Source organism: Chiloscyllium plagiosum, unplaced genomic scaffold, assembly GCF_037043375.1.
Source record: "Chiloscyllium plagiosum isolate Xiang-an unplaced genomic scaffold, Cpla_swu_hap1 HiC_scaffold_32, whole genome shotgun sequence".
Classification (NCBI taxonomy): domain Eukaryota; kingdom Metazoa; phylum Chordata; class Chondrichthyes; order Orectolobiformes; family Hemiscylliidae; genus Chiloscyllium; species Chiloscyllium plagiosum.
In genome coordinates, this window is record NW_028270170.1 from 36748906 (window position 1) to 36761014 (window position 12109).

Sequence of the window (12109 nt, forward strand, 5' to 3'; positions counted from 1 at the left end):
AAATGCATCACGAGTCAGGCTCTGTTTATATTTATTTTCCTGGGTGTGGCTTTACACATGTTCAGCTTTACGTAGCTCTTCTCAGTGAGAAATTTGATGCTGTTTTGAAAGAATACCGAAAAAAATCAAGAATTTAATAGAAGCACTTTACCCTGCAAATGCAAATTTGAATGCAAATATTTTGCAAGTCCCTGCTCGTTGATCTATTTGTGTGTCCTGGCTCAGCAAAATGTTTTATTTGAAGTATTTAATTGAATTTAAATGTGTTTTAATGCAACTTTATTAATATAGAGGAACCTCGATTATCAGAATATCGATTATGTGGATTTCAGATTAGCTGCAAAAAAATCACAAGGTCCCAATGCTTGGCTGAACTGTGTTATCCAGCATTCGATTGTACAAACAAAATACTCCCGCCCGTGTCATTTGGATAATCAAGGTTCCTCTGTAGTTAGGTTCTGCATGTTTTGCATGAACAATATAACAACTTGTTGCTTTAGTTTAGGTCTTTAGGAATGGGTTTATTTCAGTGGGCTAATTCTTACACTGGCAGTGATGGCCTGACTCCACATGTAGATATTGGTGATGAGCTTGCCCCTGGCTCATCCAGCAGCCATTTAATGTCACTAGGCCATTAAGCGGCTTGAGGTGGGTCTTCTACCGCACACACGCATCCACTCAAAGCAAATTGCAAAGCAGCCCCACCTCTAACAGGTATTAGCTAATCGAGGGATATTGTGTACAGTACTGGTCTCCCTGCGAGAGGAAAATTATTGTGAAACCTGAAAGGCTTCAGAAATGATTTACAAGGATATTGCCGGGGTTGGAACATTTGAGCTACAGGGCGAGGCTGAATAGGCTGGGGTTATTTCCCCTGGAGTGTCGGAGGATGAAAGGTGACCTTATCGAGGTTTATAGAATCATGACTGGCATGGACAGGATGAATAGTTAAGGTCTTTTCCTGGGGTAGGGGAGTCCAAAACTAGAGGGCATAGATTGAGAGTGAGAGAGGAAAGATTTAAAAGGGATCTAAGGGGCAATGTTTTCACACAGATGGTGGTGCATGTATGGAATGGAAATAATGGAAGCTGTTACAACAGCATTTCAAAGGTACATGAAAAGGAAGGGTTTAAAGGGATATTAGCCAAATGTTGGCAAATGGGACTAAATTAATGTAGAATATCTAGCTGGCATGGATAAGTTGGACTGAAAGACCTGATTCCTGCTGTACAACACTATATCTCTAATGCTAAGGTGCTGATAGCATTGCTAATACCGGACGGCCAATAGAAGCCGAAGCCACTCTTGGTACTGCACAGAGCCCCAGAGCGAATTGTGCTGTGTTACATCCAGAATTGAAGCCACGTTTGGGATCTCATTGGTGGAATAGGCCAGTGGAATAGGGCAGGAAGGAAGAGGAAGGAAAATGCAGTGGTAAAATATGCTGGGGAAGACCTCTGATCTGCATAGGGGCTTCAAAAAGAGGCACTTCCTCCTACTTGATAGACTTGTCTTGCAGTCTGCCAGGGTTCACAGGGCAGGTTGGACACTTAACACTCATCTCCTGACCCTCCTCCTCTCTACCATGGGTAAAGCCCTGGTGGTTGTAGGTAGAAGCCCTCAAGTGGGCAATCAGCTTCTAGAGTGTTCCAATCAGAATTCGGTTGAATGGGTCACCTGTTGCCACTCCTACTGTTAAGATTGCAGCAGGAGTTGGCATGTTGCACACCATTGCCACTGTGCCCTATTTTACTGCTTCACTTCTTCTCCCATCTCTCCGCCACCAACAATACACATTGCTGCCCCCTTCCCATCAGCTGCCATTCCACTCCATGGAATTCAGCTCAGTGAATGAAGAAGGCTTTGGAGAGGAAGTTCCCTGCATTTTACTGGAGTACTTTTGCAATCTGAAAATCCTCAACAAAAAGCTTTTAACTGTAACCTGTGGTGATTATAATGAGGAGAAAGTGAGGTCTGCAGATGCTGGAGATCAGAGCTGAAAATGTGTTGCTGGAAAAGCGCAGCAGGTCAGGCACCATCCAAGGAACAGGAGAATCGACGTTTCGGGCATAAGCCCTTCTTCAGGATTATAATGAGGTCAGCCAAGTGGACCTCAGCGGGTTTGAGTTCCCTGATTAGGGCTTTTAACCTTGTCCAAACAAGGAGTCCTGGTTGATAAATGTACACAGAATTGTCAGAGGTTCTGCTCACTCTGAGAGCTGGCTCTGACAAAGCTGAACCAGTACTATGCACGTATAAATAAAGGGTGACTTGGTGACAGGATACTGGCCTCTCTACAGTTATTTCATAATCATAGCTTTTAATGTAGTTGAAATCTTGAGTCATTGGGTGTCCAGGGAATGGGGACTGTGGTTGCAGTCAATTTTAACAGATTCCTTGGCCTTGCACCTCCTGAATGTGTTAAACTGCACCAAGAAAGGATGGGATGAGTTGAGCTTGGTGCTGAGAAGCTGCTATGTGGAAGAAGGTTGGACAGGAGGTCTGGTGCAGGAGGTCCCAAAGCATAACCTGGCAGTGTAGGTCAGAGAACAGCTATTATTGGGACTTGAAGTCCAGTCATACCAGAAGTAGAAACGTAAGAAAAGTCAAAACTGCTGCCACTGATGTAACTCTGATGTAATGATAGCAAACGTTCCATGAAAAGTGAAGGGATTTGATTTATCTGTTAATGTGACAATGTTTATTTAACAGATCAGAATCTACTCCCACTCTATCCCATCTGATTTTATAGTTAACTGCTTTAGTAGGTTAAAGTCAGCTACCTGGACTACACCTCCTCCCACCCTGCCCCCTGTAAGAACGCCATCCCATTCTCCCAATTCCTTCGACTCCGCCGCATCTGCTCCCTGGAGGACCAGTTCCAAAAACGTACAACCCAGATGGCCTCCTTCTTCAAGGACCGCAATTTCCCCCCCGACGTGGTCGACGATGCCCTCCACTGCATCTCTTACACTTCCCGCTCCTCCGCCCTTGAGCCCCGCCCCTCCAACCGCCACCAGGACAGAACCCCACTGGTCCTCACCTACCACCCCATCAAACTTCATGTACAGCGCATCATCCGCCGTCATTTCCGCCACCTCCAAACGGACCCCACCACCAAGGATATATTTCCCTCCCCTCCCCTATCAGCATTCCATAAAGACCACTCCCTCAGTGACTCCCTCGTTAGATCCACACCCCCACCAACCCAACCTCCACTCCCGGCACCTTCCCCTGCAACCACAGGAGGTGCAAGACTTGCGCCCACACCTCCCCCCTCACCTCCCTCCAAGGCCCTAAAGGAAACTTCCATATGCGCCACAGATTCACCTGCACCTCCACACACATCATCTATTGCATCCTCTGCACCCGATGTGGCCTCCTCTATATTGGGGAGCCAGGCCGACTACTTGCGGAGCGTTTCAGAGAACACCTCTGGGACACCCGGACCAACCAACCCAACCACCCTGTGGCTCAACACTTCAACTCCCCCTCCCACTCCACCAAGGATATGCAGGTCTTTGGACTCCTCCATCGCCAGACCACAACAACACGACGGTTGGAGGAAGAGCGCCTCATCTTCCGCCTAGGAACCCTCCAACCACAAGGGATGAACTCAGATTTCTCCAGTTTCCTCATTTCCCCTCCCCCCACTTGTCTCAGTCAAATCCATCGAATTCAGCACCGCCTTCCTAACCTGCAATCTTCTTCCTGACCTCTCCGCCCCCACCCCAGTCTGACCTATCACCCTCACCTTGACCTCTTTCCACCTATCGCATTTCCGACACTCCTCCCCCAAGTCCCTCCTCCCTACCTTTTATCTTAGCCTGCTGGACAAACTTTCCTCATTCCTGAAGAAGGGCTTATGCCCGAAACGTCGATTCTCCTGTTCCCTGGATGCTGCCTGACCTGCTGCGCTTCTCCAGCAACACATTTTCAGCTAAAGTCAATTCAATGCAGCCAGCAAGTGACGGCATCCTCCTCCTAATCACCTCTCAGATCTTCCTCCTCTCCAATCTCTAACCTAAGTGTGTTGATCCAGTTTTGATCTAGTTTTCGGTTACCTGTTCTAATATCTCCTTATGACTCAGTGTCTTGTCATGTTACACTTCCTATGAGCGGCCAAGAGATGGTTGACGATATTAAATGTGCAATCAAATACAAGATGTTTATGCAATCCAGTATTAGAGGGCTGGGAAAACATCTGTATGTTATAAAGGAAAGAGAAGCTTCTGCAAGCCTCATTGTAGACTGTAGCTTTGTGTATTTTATGCAATGTAATACTCCATTATCAGTGATGGATCAGGCTTCTGGTGAACTGAAAGAACCTATGCTTCACATGTTGGGTGCTGCCATCCCTACTACATGTTCAACAACTGGTTGGAGATACCTTGCCAATAAATAAGGTGTTTCTTGCTGTATGACTCTGATTCTGTATGAGTCTATGACAGATTACTGGATGCAACTAGCTGCTTTGATTTTCTGAGTTTTGTTCACTGCTATTGAATCCAATCTCATAAGTTAGCACCAAGATCCCCTGAGGAGAATGTTATGCTCCACATAGTGTTGTGTATTTTCTTTATTCATTCATGGGATGTGGCCATGGATGTAGGTCAGACCAGGTGAGGATGGCAGTTTCTTTGCCTAAAGCGCAACAGTGAACCAGATGTGTTTTTCTAACAATCAACCGTGATTTAATTTAGACTCTTAATTGCAAATTTTGTTTTTTTAATTAAATTCCAATTCCACCATCTGCCATGGCAGGATTTGAACTTGGGTCCCAGAATATTACCTGGAATTCTGAATTGAGGGTCCAGTGGTAATACCATTAGGCCATTGCCTCCCCCTAGGGAGGGGCATAGGACTTTGGAGCATCAGTAGGCCATTTGGCCCTTCAAATCTGTGACAGCGTTCAAGAAGATCATGGTTGATTTGATTGTTGGTCCTCAAATGCACTCTCTTTGTTTGTACTCCATAACCCTTGTCTCTGTTTCCTATCAATATCTATCTCATTCAGTCTTGGAATAAAAACTCATCCCCCACTATCTTTTTTTTTAGATTAGATTAGATTACTTACAGTGTGGAAACAGGCCCTTCGGCCCAACCAGTCCACACCGACCCGCCGAAGCGCACCCACCCATACCCATACCCCTACATTTACCCCTGCATCTAACACTACGGGCAATTTAGCATGGCCAATTCACCTAACCTGCACATTTTTTGGATTGTGGGAGGAAACCGGAGCACCCGGAGGAAACCCACGCAGACACGGGGAGAATGTGCAAACTCCACACAGTCAGTCGCCTGAGGCGGGAACTGAACCCGGGTCTCTGGCGCTGTGAGGCAGCAGTGCTAACCACTGTGCCACCATGCCGTCTTCTGTGGAAGACATTTACACACTCTACTGACTCTCTATTGAGGAGGAAAAAAGGTTGCTGGCTTAAGCGGGAGAACTCTTATTCGTAAACTATGTCCCCAGGAAGACACATCATCCCAGTATTTACCCCATCCAATCCTTTCAACATCTTATATGTTTCAATAAGATCACTTCATTCTTCTGTACCCCAATGAATATAGACCTAATGTGTTCAAACAGTTCCACGTAAAATTATCTCTTGGAAATGATGTCCAAAGTTGTACAGGTTTGGTGGATTGACCGTGCTAAATTGCCCAGTGTCCAAGGATACATAGGTTAGCTGGATTAACCATGGGAAATGCAGGCTTATAGGGATAGGGTAAGGGATAGGTCTGGGTGGGATGTTCTTTAGAGTGTCGGTATGGATGGAATAGGCAAAGTGCCACACAAAAGGCTGCTGCATAAGATAACAATGGGTTACGGACAATGTATTAGCATGGATAGAAGATTGGTTAACCAACAGGAAGCTAAGAGTGGGTTAAATGAGTGCTATTCTGGTTGGCGATCAGTGACTAGTGGTGTGCCTCAGGGATCAGTGTTGAGACTGCGATTATTCACAATTTACATAGATGATTTGGAGTTGGGGACCACGTATAGTGTATCAAAGTTTGTGGATGACACAAAGATGAGTGGGAGGGTAAAGTGTGCAGGGGACTGTGAAACTTTGCAGAGGGACATAGAGCATTTAAATGAGTGGGCAAAGGTCTGGCAGACGAAGTACAATATTAATAAATATGAAGTCATTCATTCTGGTAGGCATATCAGTAAAAAGGACTATTATTTGAATGGTAAAAAAAAATTACAGCATGCTGCCATGCAGAGGGACCTGGGCGTCCTTGTGAATGGAACACAGAAGTTTGATCTGCTGGTGCAACAGGTAATTAAAGAGGCAAATGGAATTTTGTCTTTCATTGCTAAAAGGGATTGCGTTTAAAAACAGGGAGGTTAGGTTGCAGCTGTATAGGTGCTGATGAGGCCACACCTGGAGTTCTGCGTGCAGTTTTGGTTATCTTCCATGAGAAAGGATGTACTGGCACTGGAGGGGCTGCAGAAGAGTTTCACTCGGTTGATTCCGGAGTTGAGAGGGTTGGCTTACAAGGACAGACTGAGTAGACTGGAATTATGTTCATTGGAATTTAGAGGAATGAGGGGGCATTTTATAGAAACATATAAAATTATGAAGGGAATGAATAAGATAGAAGTCGAGATGATGTTTCCATTGGCGGGTGAACTGAGGACAATAGCCTCAAAATTAGGTGGAGCAGATTTAGGACCGAATTGAGAAGGAATTTCTTCACTCAATGGGCTGTGAATCTATGATATTTTCTGGCCAGGAAGTAATTGAGGTCTCCTCATTAAATGTTTTTAAAGTTAAGATAGATACTTTTTTGAACAGTAAAGGAATTAAGGGTTATGGAGAGAGGGCGGGTAAGTGGAGTTGAGGCTGTGAAAAGATCAACCATGATTGTATTGAATGGTGAAGCAGGCTCAACTGGCCAGATGGCCTACTCCTGTTCCTGGTTCTTACGTTCCACACTTGAGGGATTCTATGAATCAAGTAAACCTTTTTTGAACTGCTTAATGCATTAATGCATTTTCTCTGTTAGTTTTAAATGTATTAGTGGTCGCCTGTGCCTCAAAGATCTCCTAACTCAGATTAATATTCTTTTCTTAAGTACTATCCCCATGTGTTTTGGATTTGTATCTAGTCAGACTTGCTGCCTTTTGGTTGAGTCACGAATGTACGGTGGAAGTAAACATTGCGTGGCACCTTCTCAGGACATCGTGGCCAACATACCCCCCTCAAACAGTATCCTAAACAAAAAAAAAACATTCCCGCATCATTCATCAACTGTATTTGTAGAATTTGGCAAATTGGCTGTTGTCTGTTGCCAATAGAGTGACTGTTTTCCAAAAGTAAACTATTGGCCATATATCCCCTTGTGGGGGGAGGGGGGGGAGGGAGGGAGAGTGAGAGACAGACAGACAGATTTAACGTTTTGAAGGGACATTTCCAAAGAGTCAAAACGTTACCTCAGTTTCTCTCTCCACAGAATGCTGCCTGACCTGCTGCATTTCTCCAATACTTCCTGTTTTTCTTTCAGATTTCCAGCATTTGCAGTATTTTGCATTTATTCAAGCACCTTTATGATACTATAATGGCACAACATCAGTCCAATCTCTCTCTCTTCTTACATTTCATATCGACTTTTAAGAATTCCATAATTAAGTTGTAAAGATAAGATTCATACATTCTTTACCCGATGTTTACTTTGGTATAGTAGGTCCTGAAGTGATGAAAGGTATTATTGAAGTGCAGGTTATTTTTAAAATTCAACTCTCTTCGCTGAATCTTATTTTATTTTATTTCTTTGTGTTTTTAAAGGCATTTGAAGCGAAGTCGGAGTTGGTGTATCAGAATTTGACAGAGCTGAGGCAGGAGCTCACAGAGGAACCATCTTGTCTCAGCGATAACTTGATCAGTCACCTGGAAGAATGGGAAACGCATACTGACCAAGCAACTGGACAGCCCTTCTACTACAACGTGGTGACTGGAGAGACTACCTGGGACTCCCCATTTGATAGCCCAGACGGGAAGGAACCACAAACCCCACGTTCCCGCACTTCCAGTACAAGCAATCCCTTTGTGGAATGGGAATCGCATCTTGATGAAATCAGTGGGCAGACCTACTACTACAATCCTGTAACTGGAGAGACTACGTGGGAACGACCAGAACAGCTGGAGGAAGATACGGCAGAGAGCATGGATAATCTCCGGGACCAGAGGGTACGTGACCTCCTCTCTTTTGCTGGAAGGTGTGCCTCTGAAACCTCATCCACTAAGAGCACAGAATTGTGAATCTGGTGTCAAAGATGAAGCTGTCCACAGCATTTTCCCTCTATTAATTTTAACAGGTGAAAATGTTAAATGAAAATCTAGAGGCGCTGAGGCTCTCCCATCCAATCCATCTTACTGCTGGACTAGGTGTGTCCGCTCAAACAGATTGAGTCCGTGTGTACATAACTGTGTTGATGGAATAGGGTTGCAGAAATACCTGGGCACTTGACATTAGTAAATGGAATACCGTTTTGCTCTCAATGAATATTTCCACACTAACAACTCATGCGGCCTGACAGCCTCACATGGTGCACTGAACATCAATGTTCATTATTTTTTTAAAATCTCCTTTTCTGTCCAATAGAACATTACAGCACAGTACAGGCCTGTCGGCCCTCGATGTTGCACAGATCTGTTGAGCCAATCTGAAGCCCATCTAAACTACACTATTCCATTTTCATCCATATGCCTATCCAATGGCCATTTAAATGCCCTTAAAGTTGGCAAGTCCATCACTGTTCAGGCAGTGCATTCCATGCCCCTACTACTCTGAGTAAAGAAACTATCTCTGACATCTGTCCGATATCTATCACCCCTCAATTTGAAGCTATGTTCCCCATGTGCTAGCCATCGCCATTCAAGGAAAACGGTTCTCACTGTCCACCCTATCTAACCTTCTGATTGTCTCGATTAAGTCATCTCTCAACCTCCTCCTCTCTAATGAAAACAGCCTCAAGTCCCTCAGCCTTTCCTCCTAAGACCTTCCCTCCATACCAGGCAACATCCTAGTAAATCTCCTCAGAACCCTTTGCAAAGCTTCCACATCCTTCCTATAATGCAGTGACCAGAACTGTAAGCAATACTCCAAATGTGGCCGCAGCAGAGTTTTGTACAGCTGCAACATGATCTCATGGGTCCAAAATCAATCCCTCTACCAATAAAAGTTAACATACCGTATGCCTCCTTAACAACCCTATCAACCTGGATGGCAACTTTCAAGGAACTATGTACCTGGACCCCGAGTTCTCTCTACTCATCTACACTACTAAGAATCTTACCATTAGCCTAGTACTCTTCATTCCTGTTACTCCTTCCAAAGTGAATCACCTCACTTTTCTGCATTAAACTCCATTTTCCATCTCTAAGCCCAGCTCTGCAGCTTTTCTATGTCTCTCTGTAACATACAACATCCTTCGGCACTCTTCACAACTCTACCAACCTTAGTGTCAACTGCAAATTTATTAACCCAAACTTCTATGCCCTCATCCAGGTTATTTATAAATATTACAAACAGCAGTGGCCCCAAAACTGATCTATGCAGTACCCCACTAGTAACTGAACTCCAGGATGAATATTTCCCATCAACCACCACCCTCTGTCTTCTTACAGCTAGCCAATTTCTGATCCAAATTGCTAAATCACCCTCAATCCTGTGCCCCCTTATTTTGTACAATAGCCTACAGTGGGGAACCCTATCAAACGCCTTACTGAAATCCATATACACCACATCGACTGCTTTACCCTCATCCACCTGTTTAGTCACTTTCTGAAAAACTCAATAATGTTTGTGAGGCACAATCCACCCTTCACAAAACTCTGTTGACTCTCTCTAATCACCTTGTTCCTCTCTAGATGATTATAAATCCTATGTCTTATAACCCTTTCCAAATCTTTACCCACAACCGAACTAAGGCTCGCAGGTCTGTAATTTCCAAGGTTATATCTACTCCCCTTCTTGAACAAGGGAACAACACTTGCTATCCTCCAGTCTTCTGGCGCTATTCCTGTAGACATTGACGATATAAAGATCAAGCCAAAGGCTTGGCAATCTTTTCCCTAGCTTCTCAGAGAATCCTAGGATAAATCCCATCCAGCCCAGGGGACTTCTCTATTTTTACACTTTCCAGAATTGCCAACACCACCACCTATGCCCCTCAATCCCATCTCGTGTGGTAGGTTGTATCTCAGGATTCTCCTCGACCACATTGTCTTTTTCTAGTGTGAATACTGACAAAAAATATTCATTTAGCACTTCCCCTATCTCCTCTGACTCCACGCACAACTTCCCACTACTATGCTTAATTGACCCGAATCTTACTCTAGTCATTCTTTTATTCCTGATATACCTATAGAAAGCCTTAGGGTTTTCCTTGATCCTATCTGCCAATGACTTCTCATGTCCCCTCCTGGCTCTTCTTAGCTCTCTCTTTAGATCTTTTCTGGCTAACTTGTAACTCTCAAGTGCCCTAACTGAGCCATCACATCCCATTCTAACGTAAGCCGCCGCCTTCCTCTTGACAAAAGCTTCAACTTCCTTAGTAAACGAGGGCTCCCATCCTCAACAACTTCCTCCCAGCCTGACTGGTACATACTTATCAAGGACCTGCAGTCGCTGGTCCTTGAATAAGCTCCACGTTTCAATTGTGCCCGTCCCCTGCAGTTTCCTTCTCCATCCTATGCATCCTAAATCTTGCCTAATTGCATTGTAATTGCCTTTCCCCCAGCTATATCTCTTGCCCTGCAGTACATACCTAACCCTTTCCATCACTAAAGTAAACATAACTGAATCGTGGTCACTATCACCAAAATGCTCACCTACCTCCAAATCTAACCCCTGGCCAGGTTCATTACTCAATACCAAATCTAATGTGGCCTCACCCCTTGTCAACCTGCCTACATACTGTGTCAGGAAACCCTCCTGCACAAATTGGACAAACACTGACCCATCTACAGTACTTGAACTATAGTATTCCCAGTCAATATTTGGAAAGGTACAGTCCCCATAACAACGACCTGTCACTCTCACTCCTATCGAGGATCATATGGGCGGCACGGTGGCACAGTGGTTAGCACTGCTGCCTCACAGCGCCAGAGACCCGGGTTCAATTCCCACCTCAAGCGACTGACTGTGCGGAGTTTGCACATTCTCCCCGTGTCTGCTTGGGTTTCCTCCGAGTGCTCCGGTTTCCTCCCACAGTCCAAAGATGTGCAGGTCAGGTGAATTGGCCATGCTAAATTGCCCGTAGTGTTAGGTAAGGGGTAGATGTAGGGGTATGGGTGGGTTGTGCTTCGGCGGGGCGGTGTGGACTTGTTGGGCCGAAGGGCCTGTTTCCACACTGTAAGTAATCTAATCTAATCTAATCTAATCTAATCTAATCTAATCTAATCTTTGCTATCTCATCCTCTACATCTCTGGAACTATTTGGAAGTTTATAGAAAACTCCCAACAGGGTGACCTCTCCTTTCCTGTTTCTAATCTCAGCCCATACTACCTCAGTAGACGAGTCCTCAAACGTCTTTTCTGCAACCGTAATACTGTCCTAGACTAGCAGTGCCCCAATTCCCCATCTTTTACCATTTTCTCTGTTTTTCCTGAAACATCTAAATCCCGGAACCTTCGACAACCATTCAATAACACCTGCAATAAATCTGTCTGGTTTTGATTTGAATTCTTTTTACACAAAAAAGCTTAATGATATCCCATACTAACCTGTTTCACACTCCCTGGTCTGTTAACTTTTTAAAACTCCAGCCTATTTAATCATCTTATCCTGACTCATTTTAATTGAACCTTATACCACATTTGCCTGCATTGACTTCTTGGGCTTCCCTTCTTAATTTGGGAGACTTATAATTCGATTGGGCTGTGAGGGAACCTCTGTGCTCCCTTTAAATTTGTCCGTAGTTGTCCCTCTGGATACAGGAAATGATTTGTGAGTTAATAAAAATATTTCCTGGACATTGGTGTCCTAATTCTAAAGTAAAACCATTTAATTCCATCTTTTTATGTCCATAGTTGTTACACATGGTAATTATTCAGGTGATGAATTGATTTGACATGTGCTGCAATGTGT

The 12109-nt window shown here is 44.4% G+C and overlaps 1 protein-coding gene across 4 annotated transcripts in view; it reads left to right on the forward strand.

Annotated features, from left to right (window-relative positions):
* LOC122539999 (rho GTPase-activating protein 27) overlaps positions 1-12109 on the forward strand; it is a 231739-nt gene that overhangs the window by 163910 nt on the left and 55720 nt on the right. For all 4 annotated transcript variants that reach the window (XM_087977913.1, XM_087977912.1, XM_087977911.1 and 1 more), the window contains exon 4: positions 7803-8204. In XM_087977913.1, coding sequence (XP_087834039.1) covers positions 7803-8204 — 402 coding nt within the window. The remainder of the gene's footprint in view (positions 1-7802; positions 8205-12109) is intronic.